Source organism: Dama dama, chromosome 22 (genome assembly GCF_033118175.1).
Source record: "Dama dama isolate Ldn47 chromosome 22, ASM3311817v1, whole genome shotgun sequence".
NCBI lineage: Eukaryota > Metazoa > Chordata > Mammalia > Artiodactyla > Cervidae > Dama > Dama dama.
The window spans coordinates 59,155,345-59,174,124 of NC_083702.1; the positions used below are offsets into that span (position 1 = coordinate 59,155,345).

The 18,780-nt window shown below is 37.5% G+C and overlaps 1 protein-coding gene across 1 annotated transcript; it reads right to left on the reverse strand.

Moving 5' to 3' along the window:
- Window positions 1-2,058: 2,058 nt before the first annotated feature.
- On the reverse strand, window positions 2,059-4,253 carry LOC133044060 (heat shock protein HSP 90-alpha-like). Its single transcript, XM_061125622.1, is given in 2 exon segments — window positions 2,059-3,731; window positions 3,734-4,253. Coding segments are annotated over 2 exon segments (2,190 nt in total). The 3' UTR covers window positions 2,059-2,061.
- Between the last annotated feature and the right edge of the window lie 14,527 nt (window positions 4,254-18,780).

Genomic DNA, 18,780 nt, shown 5'->3' on the forward strand with positions numbered 1-18,780 from the left:
AAAGTCCCCACTTACATGGTAATTTGGCCTTTCAGGAATGAAAGCACCTTGAGACAGCATAGAAGAACAAAATGAATAATTTAATTTTTGAAAAATCTCATATTTCCACTAGCATAAGGATATATTGACTTTGAATATGCAATTTATATATAATGATATCAGTTGCTCTAAGTCTTTGTTAGCCAGTGTTTTTTTTTTAATTTTACAGTTTTTTCTTTAAGCAATAATGACTCTCAATCATTCTTTGTCAATTCAAGAAAATTTTGAGGTCAACTCAAATTTCCAACTTGTGTTGACTATTTTAGTTTAATTGTGTTTCCCTGAAGTTTGTATCCATTGAATGTAATGGGAATTTGGGGCAGGAAATATCAGTTCCTTTAAATATTTCTCTTTCAGTGGCCTTTTAATTTCTTAAGCCTAACTCAAATATTTTAAAATTAATGTTAGTAAGTTCAGTGACCCTCTGGCAAGACTCTTTTGCAGTGGTTTCCTATTAACTTTATGTGACTCAGAAGTAAATTGTGAGATTGTTAAATCTATTAAGTAGTGCATGTGTATGCATTTAATAAACTAGCATAATCAAATATAGAGAAGAATAAAATAAGCCATATATGAAAATAATTTATGAGAGCATCTGATGCATGGTAAACACTATCTGGTTGTTTGATAATATTATTGTTAGAATAACAGAAAATATGGAGTGGACCCCACATATTATAGGGTATGTTTTAGTTATGCATATACTCCCTTCTGATTGAAATGCAAAATAATTTCTTCTATAAGATGAAAGCAAAAATGTTCATAAATCATATACCTATTGCATATTCTGTATGATTGATAGTCTACAAGTTTTTACAGAGAATTTATAATTATTATGTTTCAAATAGTTTTATTAAAATTGATAAAAGTCACTTAACTGCAAGATCTTCATGGAGATGTTTTAAAAAAACTTTTCAGCCTCAATTTACAGGTTGATTTTTTTCTGTTTTTATACAATTTTTATTTATTTATTTTGGCTGCACTGGGTCTTTGCTGCTGCTCATGGGCTTTCTCTAGTTGCGTGAAGTGGGGACTGTTCCTCCTCGTGGTGCGTGGGCTTCTCATTGTGGTGGTTTCTCTTGTTGCTGTCTGTGAGCTCTGAAGGAGCTATGAAGCATGGGCTCAGTTGTTCCACAGGATGTGGAATCTTCCTCAACCAGGGATGGAACCCCATGTTCCCTGCATTGGCAGGCGAATTCTTATCCACTGTGCCATCAGGGGTGTTAGATTTTGTTTCTTTAAAGTTCCACAAGCTAATTAACAAAGTCATTATTATATCTGGAGTTATGATTGAAAAGATTGATTTGATGAGTTTTTCTCTCTCTCTTTTTTTAAATTCATCTGTATTTGTTACAACTTTTTAAAGCAGAATGTGACTTGAGCACTACATTTCCATTCACAAAACTTGCTCCAAGTTACTTTTCCAGCGGCTTTACAACATGCCTGAGCAAGCTTATAATTTTGCTACTCTAAACAATATTTTTCTTTGGAAAACAAGCCCTATGTATGGACAGCGACTCCAATCAAGTTGGTTCAGCTTAACACACTAACTTCTAGAGGCCTGGCACATGCAGTCATAACTACAGGGGGTGGAAGTTTTAAAAAGTATATCCCAGAAGATGAAAACTTGCTTTAACAAGTGTTTCTTTTAAACATCATGATATATACTTCAGAACACTTCAGTGACAGGAAATTTTGGTCTACTAAAGAATCCGCTTGATAGCTAAACACTTCAGACCACGAAGTTAACACAGGTTACATACATACCTTACAACAAACATAACTACTTCCATCTGTTAAAATGAACCAACATGAAACTAGGAAAAAACAACTAGCTCTGCTTTAGTGCTAAAAGTATCACAGTATCTCACTTAGTATAAAGAAATCTTATCCTCCCCTTATGTAGTTACCATGCCATACAGATTTTTAAATGTTAACAAAAATAAAGAAATACTTGAAAACATATTAGAAGGAATGGAAACAGAGTGCTGAACACATAGCCAAGGGATCCTGAGGCAGCGTTTAGTCTACTTCTTCCATGCGGGACGTGTCGTCGTCTCCTTCCAGGGGAGGCATTTCCTCAGTGACCGCAGCACTGCTGTCATCAGCAGTGGGGTCATCCTCATCAATACCGAGACCGAGTTTGATCATCCTGTAGATCCTGTTGGCGTGCGTCTGGGGGTCCTCCAGACTGAAGCCAGAAGACAGGAGAGCGGTTTCGTACAGCAGGATGACCAGATCCTTCAGAGACTTGTCGTTCTTGTCAGCCTCTGCCTTTTGCCTCAAGGTCTTGATGATGGAATGGTCAGGGTTGATCTCCAGGTGCTTCTTGGCTGCCATGTAACCCGTCGTTGAGTTGTCTCTCAGGGTTTGAGCCTTCATGATCCATTCCATGTTTGCTGTCCAGCTGTATGTGCTTGTAACAATGCAGCATGGGGATGTCACCAACCGGATAGACACAACCACCTTTTCAACCTTCTTCTCCAAAATGTCCTTCATTATTTTGCAAAGGACTTCAAATTTTGTCTTTTTCTCTTCTTGTTTCTTTTTCTCTTCCTCATCTTCTGGAAGTTCCAGGCCCTCTTTGGTGACTGACACTAAGGTCTTCCCCTCAAACTCCTTCAACTGCTGCACACAGTACTCATCAATAGGCTCGATCATGTAGATCACTTCCAAGCCGTGCTTCCGGAGACGCTCCACAAAGGCCGAATTGGCTACCTGGTCTTTCGTCTCACCTGTGATGTAATAGATGTGTTTCTGGTTTTCCTTCATTCTTGTGCAATAGTCCTTGAGAGAAACCATCTCATCACCAGAAGCAGAAGTATAGTACCTCAACAGCTCTGAAAGCTTCTTCCGATTTTGAGAATCTTCATGTATCCCAAGTTTAATATTTTTAGAGAACTGCTCATAAAACTTCTTGTAGTTCTCTTTATCTTCTGCCAGTTCAGTGAAGAGTTCCAAGCACTTTTTGACCAAATTCTTCCTGATAACTTTCAAAATTTTGCTTTGTTGCAGCATCTCACGGGAAATGTACAGAGGGAGATCCTCAGAGTCCACCACACCTCTAATGAAATTCAGGTATTCAGGGATTAGCTCCTCACAGTTATCCATGATGAAAACTCTGTGAACATACAACTTAATGTTGTTCTTCTTTCTGTTTTCAAACAGATTAAAAGGAGCTCGTCTTGGGACAAAAAGAAGGGCTCTGAATTGCAACCGTCCTTCAACTGAAAAATGCTTGACCGCCAAGTGATCCTCCCAATCATTGGTCAGGCTCTTGTAGAACTCTCTGTACTCCTCGTTAGTGATGTCATCAGGGTTTCTGGTCCAGATAGGCTTTGTCTTGTTCAGCTCTTCTTGATCGATGTACTTCTCCTTGATCGTCTTCTTCTTCTTCTTGTCCCCGTCCTTCTTCTTTTCCTCCTCCTCATCTGAGCCAACGTCTTCTATCTCAGGCTTGTCATCAGACTCCTTTTCTTCTTTCTCCTTCTCTTCCTCTTTGTCTTCCTTCTCTTCTGCCTCATCATCACTGACTTCTTTATCATGTTCCTTCTCCACAAAAAGAGTGATGGGATAGCCAATGAACTGAGAATGCTTCTTCACAATCTCCTTTATTCTCCGTTCCTCCAGGTACTCAGTCTGGTCTTCTTTCAGATGCAGAATAACCTTTGCTCCACGCCCCATAGGTTCACACTCCTCACTGTGAAGGATCCTCCTGCAGAAGACTCCCAGGCGTACTGCTCGTCATCGTTATGTTTGGTGATAACGGTCACTTTCTCAGCCACCAAATAGGCTGAATAAAACCCGACACCAAACTGGCCAATCATGGAGATATCAGCGCCAGCCTGCAAAGCCTCCATGAACGCTTTGGTCCCGGACTTGGCGATGGTGCCCAGGTTATTAATCAAATCGGCCTTGGTCATCCCAATGCCAGTGTCCACCATGGTGAGGGCTCGATCTTGCTTGTTCGGTATGAGATTAATGTGCAGCTCTTTCCCAGAGTCTAACTTACTGGGATCAGTCAAGCTCTCATACCTGATCTTGTCCAGGTGGTCGGACGAGTTTGAAATCAGCTCCCTCAGGAAAATCTCCTTATTCGAGTAGATAGTGTTGGTGATCAGTGACATCAACTGGGCAATTTCCGCCTGGAAGGCGAACGTCTCCACCCCCTCCTCCTCCATCGGCTGATCCTGAGCCTGGGTGGTCTCAGGCATCTTAGCTGAAGGACTAGCACGGGCTCCGCAGCGACGCAGCACCGGGACGCAGAGGCAACTCGAGTTTTTCTCTCAAACCAGTGCTCTTTAATGTTTTCTTTACTAACAGTAATTCCAGGATCTGTGGTAGTGGTTTGTTCTCTCAGTTGTGTCTGACTTTTGCGACCCCTTGGACTGTAACCCACCAGGCTCCTCTGTCCATGAGATTTCCTAGGCAAGAATACTGGAGTTGGTTGCCATTTCCTTCTGCAGTGGAATCTTCCCAACCCAGGAATCGAGCCCAGGTCTCCTGAATTGCAGGTGGACTCTTTACCGACTGAGCTACAAGGGAAGCCCCAGGGTTTACTTCGGGCCATATATTTTTATCATGGTTACTGTGTTGGTATCATTGACTTTTTGCAGAAAACGTTTTGCATAGAGTCCCTCCTTTGTTTTCAGTTTCATAGATGGCTTTCAAATATATGTCCCCACATTGTTATTTACCAGCAATTCTGGAAATACTTCCTTTAAATGTCCTTAAGTTTGAGTATTAGAGGGTGTCCTCCAATGCCAAACCTGGTATACATAAGAAAATAATTAGCTAGATTGATTATAGTATGCAATCCTGTTACATATATATGGGAGCTGAGGTAAGAAGAAAAAGTGATCAAGCATATTTCATATTTCAGTATAGCTTAAAAAGTTTGGTTTATTTCAGTGACACTCTAGTCAAATTAATGAATCCAATCCAATGTATATCATAGTTTATATTTATATTTTAATGTGAAATAAATAAAATTGTCCTAAAGGAATTTTAGATTTGGTTAAGAGATATAACTTAAGAACAATTAGCTAGTAAAAATACAATTATATAATGATGACATAAAGCAAAATTCTTAACCTCCAAAGTCAATATTACAATAACAAATACATGCACATTTATAAAGGTATTATAAATACTGATAGTGAGTTCTGTGAAAGTTCAGGTAGTAGAGAGAATAAAATGTGTGTAACACAATGATTCACTGTGAAATAAAGCCTACAGACTTGATAGTCAGATAGTCACTAGTTTGAATTCAGAACCCAATACCGAGTATTTATCCTCCATGAATTTTCATTTCTGTCCATGTTTTTGGCAAAGTCATTTGAATTTTTATTGTGCTATTACAATTTAATATATTCAGAAAAGAGGGGGCAGGAGTTATCTATAGATCACTTAGCCTCTGGACTCCTCATTTTATGATTCTAAGGGCAAGGAAGAAACCGTCTACCGTGGAGAAGAGATGAAGGCTGGATAGACCATGTACTACCAGACTCCCTTATGGCTACTTTGAACATATGTAACTTAAGCTCAATTAATCATATTTTGGATTGCAATTTAACCATGTAAAGAGATGGGACAGTGGGGATTCACATGAAGCCAGTGGTTCCCAGAGTCCAGGAACAAAGGAGACAACAGTGACCGTGGCAGGGCGCAGTGTTCAGTACTAGGGCTGCAAGCTTAAACCATGGCATTCAGATTATAGTTGTGCCACAGCAGGGTATTCACACAACTGATTCTGGAGTAGTAATTTAAATTTTCACAACGATCCTGCTTTTTCTTACATTTTCCTTTCCATTTGTATGTAGTAGGCTTCTAATATTTCTCCTATGTAAATCATCAAAAGTCAGTTTATTTTTTAAAAATGAAAAATTCTAATGAATGAAAAAATCAAACAATTCAGGAAGCAAGTGTCATTTGACTGCATTTATTTGTAAGTTCCATCAAAATATCTTACACAGAAGCCTGTGGAATGAACATTTTTAAATGAGAGGCAAAAAGTTTTGCATATATGCCGAGGTCCAGCCCCAGTGGGTCCAGGAATACCAAGGGATGAGTGGCATTGGCGAGGAAGAAGACAGACACACACAGAAGGTTATGTAGAAGAGGTAGCTTTTTTCTTAATTTTTAGGATAGCTCAGATTTTATAGAATGAACGTTACCTCCCCCTTAAGTCACCACATATCACATCAGAGTTTGGTTTCATGCTTCTGTCAATATTTTTCTTTCCCATGTTTTTCCCCTATGCATTCATCTAGAATGTTTCCGATTACAGGGTTTTTTCTTAAATATCCCATACATTAATCTTCTTGCCTCAATGCCTAACATTTTCATTCTAACAAAACACTGTTCTACAAATCTCAGGTATAGTGTAAATTCTTTGGACAATAAAACAATACATGGGAAGGGTCACAGTAACATGTTTGACATTTTGGAAAATAGTACCATGAGAAAAACCTTGATATTTTTCTTTACCTGAAATTACAAAGTCTCAATTTACAATGATTAACTATTAAGCAGCAAAAACACCTCTAAAGCAGCAAAACACCTCTATTAATAGTGAGATAATGGCAGTGAAGCTGGTTAATATAAATCTTCTATTGAAATCCTATGTACCCCATTTCCTAACTCTACAAAAATACCCATAATCTTCCATCTTGTTTAAAGAAAGGGAAACAATGAACAAATAGCAGCAAAGAAATAGCAATAACGAAAACCCTCTCAACCAAGGAGCAAGTAAACTGAAGCAGTATATCTACTTCTAAATCTAAATGCCTCTACTCTTTTCTATTCTAGAACATTATAATCTTTTAAACAAGCAGCCAAACTATACCTGTGGCCTTTTTTTTTTTTTTTTTTTTTTTGACTTGATGTTTATGGTTGTGTCTTGAGCCAGAGCAATCATGAGCATTTCCAAAAAGGCTTGGACTTTTCCAGGGAGGCCTTATTACCATATATTATATTTCCAAAAATTAACAGAAAGCCCAACAACAGTGAAACAGAAGGGGGAAAGGGACATACCGGGCCCCCAGGACAACCTAGAGGGGAAGAGCTGCCTTGCAGATTCCTTTCTCGTCTCGTGACCTTGTCCCTGGGACAACCTCGAGGGGAAGAGCTGCCTTGCAGGTTCCTCTCTCGTCCCGTGAACTTGTCAGCATCCAGGCATGTCCTGGCGGCTCCCGACCCATATATATGTAACAATCATATATAAGAGAATTTGATTTCTCTTAAGCACTTTTGATGGAATATATATGATCACTCTTGTGGACTGACTTGTGTCCCCCAAAAGATATGCTGAAGTCCTACCTTGTTTGGAAATAGAGTATAATCATATGAAGATGAGATTATAATGGATTGAAAGTGAAAGTCACTCAGTCGTGTCTGACTCTTTGCAACCCCATGGACTGTACAGTCCATGGAAATCTCTAGGTCAGAATATTGGAGTGGGTAGCCCTTCCCTTCTCCAGGGGATCTTCCCAACCCAGGGATTGAATCCGTCTCCTGCTTTGCAGGCAGATTTTTTACCAGCTGAGCCACAAGGGAAGCTCTAATGGATTAGAGTGGGTGATAAATCCAATGACTAGTGTCATTACATAAGGAAAGATTTAGAGACACAGAGATATACAGACCTGTAGGAAACACAGCCTTGTGAGGATGGAGGCAGGAGCTGAAGAGATGTAGCTATATGCCAGGAACACTGGGGTTGTTGGCAAGTTCCCATCCTGCCCACAGCTTGGTTTCAGACTTCTTGCCTCCTGATCTGTGAGAGAGTAAATTTCAATTGTTTTAAGCCACTCCTTTGTGGTAATTTGATTGCAAAAGCCCTAGGATGTACTAATATACATCACAATTTTGAAAGTAATTAGGTAATTCCTCATTAACTGTGTGGTGAGAATAGACAGATGGTCATATTCTTTAGAATGTGCTTCTTCATCTCCATTGGAGAAATGCCTATTTTTTCCATCCTTTGAATCTAGTCTAGACCTGTGATTTGCTCTTATGAAAAGAATGTGACTAAAGAAATGTTGTGCTAAAGCACAAGAGTCAAGAAACCAAGCACACATCCTCTATCTCTTGGACCATGTGATTCTCACAAGAAACAAGACAAGGCTAACCTGCTGGAGAAGGAAAGATATACTTAAGCAGAGCTCCTTTATCCCAACAGAAGCATTCTAGATCAAATTATAGCCAATTGACTCCCCCAAATGTGGGAAAATCCAGACCAGATCAGCAGAGCCTCCTAGCTGAACTGTAGACTCATGAGCAATAATAGAAGTTTGTTGTTTTCAGACACTAAGTTTAGGAAAGATTTGTTATGTAGAAATGGCAAAGTGATAAAAGATGCATAACTAATTTCAGATAATGAAATTAAGAAAACATCTGTCAGAGCCACCCATATCTACCACTGAAGTTGTTTGTGCTGCGCACCATAGCACAGAGAAGCTATAAACGTTAGCATCTACGGCCACTGTGTGTGCGTGCGTGCTCAGTGGCTTCAGCCGTGTCCAGCTCTTTGTGACCCTATGGACTGTAGCCCGCACCAGGCCCCTCTGTCCATGGGATTCTCTCAAGCTAATTGAAGTGAGTTGCCATGCCCTCCTCCAGGGGATCTTCTCCCACCAGGGATTGAACCCAGGTCTCCTGCATTGCAGGCAGATTCTTTACTGCTGAGCCACCAGGGAAGCCCTTAGATCCACTGAAGCAGAGCCTATTTCCTATACTTACCTTAATACTACCTACCTGATTTATTGAAATCTACCTCCCTTCATCTGTCTGTCTCTCTGAATATTAACTCCATCTTCAACCTTCAAATATTTTTTCTGTCTTCTACTTGGACTCTTTTACCATCTGGGTCTGAGTTTACATTGATCATGGCATGAACCACAGCTTTACTTAGGAAATACGACAATCTCATTTACCCACAAATACTACTAGTCTTAGTAGAGTCTATGTTGTAAATTACTTTTTAGAAAATAAAATACTCATTTACTAAGGTTTATAATAAAAAGTGATTGATAATAACTAACCAGAGATAGCATTTAGTTAATTAGTGTTAGTCACTATATACTATATATTTAAAAACTATAGACAAGAAAACAAGGATTGCACTTTGATATTGGGGTATTCATGGAAAATATGCAAAGAAGCAGAATATTAAAACATCTTCCTTTATGCTTATTAAATGTAATTGGAGAAATTAGAGTTGGCAGTTGATAAACATAGGTCCTCTATCCATTTCCTTCTGAATAACACTTAACTGCACAGTGCGAGGAGAAGGCGATGGCACCCCACTCTAGTACTCTTGACTGGAAAATCCCATGGACGGAGGAGCATGGTGGGCTGCTGTCTATGGGGTCGCAGAGTCGGACACCACTGAAGCGACTTAGCAGCAGCACCAGCACAGTTGCAAAGTTGATAGTTCCCTGATAGCTCAGTTGATAAATAATCCACCTGCAATGCAAGAGACCCTGGCTGGATTCCTGGGTTGGGAAGATCCTCTGGAGAAGGGATAGGCTACTCACTCCACTATTCTTGGGCTTCCCTTGTGGCTCAGCTGGTAAAGACTCTTCCTGCAGTGTGGGAGACCTGGGTTCAATCCCGGCATTGGGAAGATCCCCTGAAGAAGGGAAAGGCTACCCAACTCCAGTATTCTGGCCTGGAGAATTCCATGGACTGTATAGTCCATGGGGTCACAAAGAGTCGGACATGACTGAACAACTTTCACTTTCACTTTTCCTAGTGAACCTATCTATTATGTGAAAGCCAGCTCAAAATAGAATAATATTAGAACTTAACACTTATATAACACTGAATATGTGCTTATATATTCCAGTAAACTAAAGTAAATGCTAATATAATCTCCATTTTACAGATGAGGAAAATGCAGCATAGATGTTAGAAATGTAATTGTTATTTTCTTACTCACTTTTTTATGGCAAATTACCTATCAATCACTTCTTTGACCCACCTTTCAATCCACACCCTTATGACCTTATCTTCTTTCATGAGTGATATCAAGCTTCCTTATTAAATACATTTAGTTTGTTTTCTAAAAAGAAACAATGCTAGCTAGTGAAAATAACAATTGTTTTCACCTCTCATCCTGCTAGAGTTATGGGAAGTGGTATGGAAGGCGTCCTGAGGCAGTCTTCTACTTGAGAATGTCCACATCATAATCAGAGGGCTGTAGGTTTGCTAGTTTGAGGTGCTAAAATGTTTGAAGTTTATTACTGACAAAAAAAATATTTGAAATGTGTATTTATGCAATAGTGCAGAAGAATTGGATGCCATCTATTATATTAGATATAGTGTGTGGTTAATGGAGTGGTTTTCAAAAAAGATAATTACAACATTAAAATGAGAGAGATGTGAATATTTGATCATTAAATGTGGTACAAATATGACATTACATGTTGTACAAATATATGAACATTAAATGTGGTACAAATGTGAACTTTAAAATGGGAGAAATGTGGTGAAAAACACAGGCTTGATTCAGAGAGACCAATTAGGATATTACTGTAGCAGTTGGCACTAGTGATAAAGAACCTGCCTGCCAATGCAGGAGACACAGGAGATGCGGGTTTGATTCCTGGGTTGGGAAGATACCCGGAAAAGGAAATGGCAACCCACTTCAGTAATCTTGCCTGGAGGATCCCACAGACAGAGGCGCCTGGTGTGCTACAGTCCATAGGGTCGCAAAGTCAGACACGGCTGAAGTGACTTAGCACACACTAGCACCGCAAGTGTGTGATGTCAACTCCAGGTTATAGCAATAGGGGAAGACTGAAAACAAAAAGAAGAGTGAGAAGGAAATCACAAAGAAGATATTGATAATCCCTTGACTTTACAAGGCAAGAGAAAAAGAATAACAGATATATTTTAGAGGCTAGGAAAGTAGTGGAGTTAGTAACAGATTATAGGGATTGTAACAGATTATAGGGATTTTGGAGAACAGAGGATAGGCAGCAGTTGAAAGGACAACACATACAATGAGGCTTATAATCATGGAATTTTGTATCCATTAAATATCTTTACATAAAGCTAGCTTACTTCTTTGGATACATATATGTGCTATGCTAAGTCACTTCAGATGTGTCCACCTGTTTGTGACCCTATAGATTGTGGCCTGTCAGGATCCTCTGTCCACAGGATTCTCAAGGTGAGAATACTGAGGTGGGTTGCCATGCCCTCCTCCAGGGGATCCTTCTGACCCAGGGATCAAACCCACATTTCTTATGTCCCCTTCATTGATAGGGGGCTCTTTACTATTAGTGCCAATATATGCATGCACATATATATATATATATATATATATGTATGTATATATATACACTCATATATATATATATATACATACTGATGATTTTTTCTTTAAATGCATAATATAAACTCTGTACTGCAGGATTTTTCCCTTGTTCTATTCTCATATTTATTACTGTGTTCATGAATTAGAAGACTCAATGTTGTTATAATGTCAGTTCAACCAAAAATTGTTTCAATGAAATTCCAATAAAAAATACCTAGGAATAAACTTAACCAAGGAAGTGGTTACTATACTATACTTTGAGAACTGTAAAAAATTGATGAAGGTATTTGAAAATGATAAAAGAAGGAAAGATATTCTGTGTTCTTGGATTGAAAGAATGAATAGTTTTAAGATAAAATACAAGTTTTTAGACTACCCGGTCTAAAGATTTAATGCAACCCTATCAAAATACCTCTGACATTTTCCTGCAAACAAGAACTGATACTCCTAAAATTTATATGGAACCACAGAAGATCCCGAATTGCTATATTAATCATCAGAAGAAAAATCGAGACTGGAAGCATAACTGTCCCAGACTTTAGACTACATTAACTTAAACAGTATGGTGGGAATTTCCTGGTAGTCCAGTGGTTGTAACTCAGCACTTTCACTGCAATGTCCTGGGTTTGGTCCCTGGTTGGAGAACTAAGATCTGTAAGCTGCTTGGCACAGGCAAGAGAGAGAGAGAGAGAGAGAGAGAAAGTATGGCATTGGAACAAAAGAAAAAAAAAAAAAAAAAGGACACAGATTAATGGCACAGAATACAGAGTCCAGAAATAAACCCATGCATTTATGATCAACTAATCTGTGATAAAAGAGGCAAGAATATACAATGGGCAGTTACATGTAAAAGAATGAGATTAGAACATTTCCTCACACCATATACAAAAATAAACTCAAAATGATGGATTAAAGACCTAAATGTAAGTCCTGAAACCATAAAACTCCTAGAAGAGAACATGGGCAGAACACTTTGATGTAAGTTGTAGCAATAATTGTTTTGATCTGTCTCCTGAGATACATATAGTGCAATATTCGTAGCAGCATTATTTATAATAGCCAAGATATGGAAGCAACCTAAATGTCCAACAACAGATGAATAGATAAAGAAGATTGGGGATATATATATATATGTGTATACACACACACACACACACACACACAATAGAATATTACTCAGCCATAAAAAGGAATGGTCATTTGCAACAATGAAGGTGGGCCTAGAAACTTCTATAGAAATTCCTAGAATTCTGCCATTTGCAACAATGCAGATGGGCCTAGAACTTACTATACTTAGTGAAATTAATCAGACAAAGACAAACGCTATATGTTGTCTCTTATACGTGGAATCTAAAAGTAAAATGAATGTATTTAGCAAAACAGACATAGGCTTATAGATGTAGGGAACAAACTGGTGGTTACCCATTGGGAAAAGGAAGGGACGAGGTACAAGATAGAGTTATAGGACTAAGAGATACAAACGACTATGTATAGAATAGGTAAGCAGCAAGGATATATTGCACAACAAAGGGAAACAGCCATTCTTATGCAATAATTTTAAATGGATAATCTATAAAAATGTTGAATTACAATGTTGTACAACTGAAACTATTACAATTTTCTAAATCAACTATGCATGCATGCTAAGTGATTTCAGTCATGTCCAACTCTTTGCAACCCTCTGGACAGCCTGCTACAGCTAGTCCATGGGTTTCTCCAGGCAAGAATACTAGTGTCAGTTGCCTTGCCCTCTTCCAAGGGATCTTCCTGGCCCAGGGATCAAACCCACATCTCTTACAACTCCCGCGTTGGCAGGCAGGTTCTTTGCCATGAGAACCACCTGGGAAGACCAAAATACACATGTGAAGTTGCTTCACTTGTGTCCAACTCTGCAAACTCTGCTGTAGCCCTCCAGGCTCCTCTGTCGGTCAGATTCTGCAGGCAAGAATACTGGAGTGGGTTGCCATGCCCTCCTCCAGGGGATCTTCCCAACTGAGGGATCAAACCCATGTCTCTTATGTCTCCTGAATTGGCAGGCAGGTTCTTTACCATTAGAGTCACCTCGTCAGCCCCAAATCAATTATACCTCAATTAAAAAAAAGAGTCCAGAAATAGACCCACAGAGATAGGTCTATTGATATTTCAAAATAGAAGTGCCAAACAATTAAAGATGGAAAGGATTACCAGATTATTATTTCTATAAATGTGTTAGAACTATTTTTAACCATATACAAAATAATAATAATATACAAGTCAAATACCTTGTTCCTTGTATCACACCTTTTTGTAAAAATTAACTTGTAATGGATAATAGGTTTAAATGTAAGTCTTCAAACTATAAAACTTTGAAAGAAAAGAAAGGATATTTCTGTTTTGGAGAAATCTTAGTGATACTCATTTGGCAAAGATTTCTTAAAGCACAAAAATATAGGAAAGAAACCCCATATAAATTGGACTTTAAAAACAAAAAGTTTACTGTTCAAAAGACATTATAATGAAAGTGAAATGTTAGGTCAAAACTGAAGAAAATGGTTGTTAAATAGATCAAGGACTTCTTTTCTAAAATAAATGAAGAACTTTTGCAACATAATAATAAGACAAGCAACTCAATATAAATGGGCAGTAGATTTAAACAGACACCTCATCGAAAAACATGTACCCATAATAAATAATCACATGGAAAAAATTTTGACATCTTATTCATTACTAAAATATAAATTAAAATAATACTTAGATACCATTACAAACTCAATAGAATGACTAAAAATTAAAATGAATGACTGTACCTAATTTTAGTGTGGAGTGGGTTAAATGAAACTCCTATACAAAGTTGTGGAGAAAATAAATATTATGACCCCTCTGGAAACAGTTTTGTGGTTTCTTTAAAAAGTTAAACAGTCATTTTACTTTTAGGTATTTGCCCAAGAGAAATTAAAGCATCAATGGAGAAAAGGAAAGATATTTGCATCTGAATGCAGAGTTCCAAAGAATAGCAAGGAGAGATAAGAAAGCCTTCCTCAGTGATCAATGAAAAGAAATAGAGGAAAACTGCAGAATAGGAAAGACTGGAGATCTCTTCAAGAAAATTAGAGATATCAAGGGAACATTTCATGAAAAGATGGGCTTGATAAAGGACAGATATGGTACGGACCTAACAGAAGCAGAAGATATTAAGAAGAGGTGGCAAAAATACACAGAAGAACTGTACAAAAAACATCTTCATGACCCAGATAATCACGATGGTGTGATCACTCACCTAGAGCCAGACATCCTGGACTATGAAGTCAAGTGGGCCTTAGAAAGCATCACTATGAACAAAGCTAGAGGAGATGATAGAATTACAGTTGAGCTATTTCAAATGCTGAAAGATGATGCTGTGAAAGTGCTGCACTCAATATGCCAGCAAATTTGGAAAACCCAGCAGTGGCCACAGGACTGGCCTAAGAAAGGCAACCCCAAAGAATGCTCAAACTACCACACAATTGCACTCATCTCACATGCTAGTAAAGTAATGCTAAAAATTCTCCAAGCCAGGCTTCAGCAATACGTGAACCAAGAACTTCCAGATGTTCAAGCTGGTTTTAGAAAAGGCGGAGGAACCAGAGATCAAATTGCCAACATCCGCTGGATCATCGAAAAAGCAAGAGAGTTCCAGAAAAACATCTATTTCTGCTTTATTGACTATACCAAAGTCTTTGACTATGTGGATCAACAATAAACTGTGGCAAATTCTTAAAGAAATGGGAATACCGGACCACCTGACCTGTCTCTTGAGAAACCTGTATGCAGGTCAGGAAGCAACAGTTAGAACTGGACATGGAAAAACAGACTGGTTCCAAATAGGAAAAGGAGTACATCAAGGCTATATATTGTCACCCTGCTTATTTAACTTATATGCAGAGTACATCATGAGAAATGCTAGGCTGGAGGAAGCACAAGCTGGAATCAAGATTGCTGGGAGAAATATGAATAACCTCAGACATGCAGATGACACCACCCTTATGGCAGAAAGTGAAGAAGGAACTAAAAATCCTCTTGATGAAAGTGAAGGAGAAGAGTGAAAAAGTTGGCTTAAGGCTCAACATTCAGAAAACTAAGACCATGGCATCTGGTCCCATCACTTCATGGGAAATAGACGGGGAAACAGTGGAAACAGTGTCAGGCTTTATTTTTTTGGGCTCCAAAATCACTGCAGATGGTGATTGCAGTCATGAAATTAAAAGAAGCTTATTCCTTGGAAGGAAAGTTATGACCAACCTGGATAGCATATTTAAAAGCAGAGACATTACTTTGCCAACAAAGGTCCATCTAGTCAGGGGTGTGGTTTTTCCAGTAGTCATGTATGGATATGAGAGTTGTATGGTGAAGAAAGCTGAGCGCTGAAGAATTGATGCTTTTGAACTGTGGTGTTGGAGAAGACTCTTGAGAGTCCCTTGGACTGCAAGAAGATCCAAACAGTCCACCCTAAAGGAGATCAGTCCTGGGTGTTCATTGGAAGGACTGATGTTGAAGCTGAAACTTCAATACTTTGGCCATCTCATGCGAAGAGTTGACTCATTGCAAAAGACCATAATGCTGGGAAGGATTAGGGGCAGGCGGAGAAGGAGACAACGGAGGACAAGATGGCTGGATGGCATCACTGACTGGATGGACATGAGTTTGGGTAGACTCCGGGTGTTGGTGATGGACAGGGAGGCCTGGAGTGCTGCAATTCATGGGGTTGCAAAGAATCGGACACAACTGAGTGACTGAATTGAACTGTATACAAAACTTGTAAAAATATTTATAATAGTTTCATTTGTGAAATGAAAATGTCCTGGAAATGTCCAAATGCATGTTATGTAAGATAAGACTAAAGAAATAATGGTATATACATTAAATGGAATACCATTTAGAAATAGAAAGAAACAATTGGTTCACAGAATGACATGAAAGCCTCAACTGTGCTGTGTAAAGGAAATTAGACAAAATTTATGATTCAGTTCAGTTTACTTACTCAGTCATGTCTGACTCTTTGCAACCCCATGGACTGCAGCACGCCAGGCTTCCCTGTCCATCACCAAGTCTTGGAGCTTGCTCAGCTCATGTCCATTGAGTCGGTGATGCCATCCAACCACTTCATCCTCTGTCGTCCCCTTCTCGTGCCTTCAATCTTTCCCAGCATCAGGGTCTTTTCAAGTCAGTTCTTCTAATCAGGCAGCCAAAGTATTGGAGCTTCAGCTTCAGTTTTTTTTTTTTTTTCTTTTTTGATATGGAAAGCCTACCCTCAAATTCATATGTAACTTCAAAGGATCCCAAATAGTCAAAAAACTCATATAAAAGAAGAACAAAGCTGGAAGTCTCACACTTTTTGGTTTCAGAACATCCTAGAAAGCCAAAATAATCAAAAACAGTTGTAGTACTGGCATAAAAGATAGATATAGAAACCAATGGAACAGAAAAGGGATCCCAGAAATAAACCCTAATATATATGGTTAGCTTATTTTCTAAGGTTCTAAGACGATCTTTTCAAGAAATAGTACTAGAAAAACTGGATAGCCACATGCAACAGAATGGAGTTGGCCCCATACCTCATAATGTGTACAAAAATTAACTCAAAATGGTTCAAAGAGCTAAATTTAAGAACTAAATACATGATTACATTTACATAAAATTTTAGAAAATATGCATTAATTTATAGCTATAAAAATGTTAGTTATGTGGGAATGAGTAGAATCCCTGGAAAAAATTAAAAAAGAGTGTGAGGAAATTTAATGTTCTATGGATACATTTATTATCTTCATTATGGTGGAGTTTGTACAGATATAATCTGAAAACTTGATAAATTTTTATATCATAAATATGTGAAATTTATTGTAAATCAATTATACCTCATTAAAAGAGTAACTTAGAAATCTAACTGGGCTTGAGTTTAGAAGCTATCATGCTGTATGCCTTTCTGCACAGCACACACACACACACACACACACACACACATTGATCATTAAAAAAAAAAACAAAAACTAGTAGTTGCCAAAAACTTCCATAGGTATACAGAGAAGGTAGTAAATATTTCTTATATACGATAATACATAGAATATTGATGTTGAAGCAGAATTTCAAACAGAAAAGGGATTCAATGAAAGAGATGTGCAAAAAATGTTTGACAGCATCCATGTGACATATACTGAAAGAAAAGGCCAAGAGAACATGGAAAGATAAGTTATCATTTGAGTAATTCATTGTTATTTCACAACACTAGATGTAGTGCTAAAGAAGTCATATGAAGAGATAATATATAAAAGGAGGAAAGTATGTTATTTATGCATAGATTAATCAAGGGAAGTTCAAGAGTGAAACTGATGTTTCCCTGAGAAAATATTGAAATCATTACATTAGCATGTGTGTGAAAATGTTGTGTCAGGTAAGCAATAAGTTGCTATCTGGAAGAAGTTCAAATTGCATACAATATTTTTTTAATATTTCTGTTTTGTATATAGAAATTTTTCATTGAGTACAATCATTTTGAGTCATGGATATATTTAGTATATATATTATGTGTATATATATATGATCATCACCTATAGGTATTTATATATTTATATATATCTCATGTATTAATAATCTATTATATTTTATAAGTGTTTATTTCATACACTATTTATCTTATAGACCTGATTATTTATAAACATATGCTTAGTTGAATATATTCCTCATCACTAAATTGAATTTATACTAAAGACATACACATGTATATTGGAGATTAGAAGAATCATTTATATAATTCTTTAATTATAATTCATGAATTAATTTATAAAAAATAGAATGGAGTTAGGAAAATAATCATAATTTCCCTGTATAATCCTGACATTCCATTTCATTTTTCTTGCATTCACTTTGCTTATAAAAATATTAGTATTTTATTTTGATGTTTGTATGTGTTTTCACATGATTCAATTAGAAATATTTATCAGAATGATTTTTTAGACAGAGATGACAAATTTCTCTTGTTATTCCTTAAATAAGAAATATTAGAGTGAAATATATTTTCTTAAATGAATACTTCAGAGGTCCTTTCAGATCAGTATATTTCAAGTACTTGATATAAACCAAATATTTATTTGAAATTTGCTCTGCTTTTAATCTGTCAACCTTACTTTTTTCTATGTTGGAGTATCTTTGGGTTGATTTAGAGAAAAGGAATTTAAAGACTATTGATCTTTCATGAAAATTTAAAGTAATATGACATGCTAGAATAGCTCAAACCTAGAGAAAACTGATATTAAGTAAGATTCAGGTAAAAAAAGATGCAATTCACATATATCAATAGAATTTTAAATATGTACTGGTCACTTTCATAACACCTAGTGACTTATGACCTAGCATTAATAAAAGTCCTTCACTTAGTGGAGGTTACATTTTAGTGATGATGATATGCA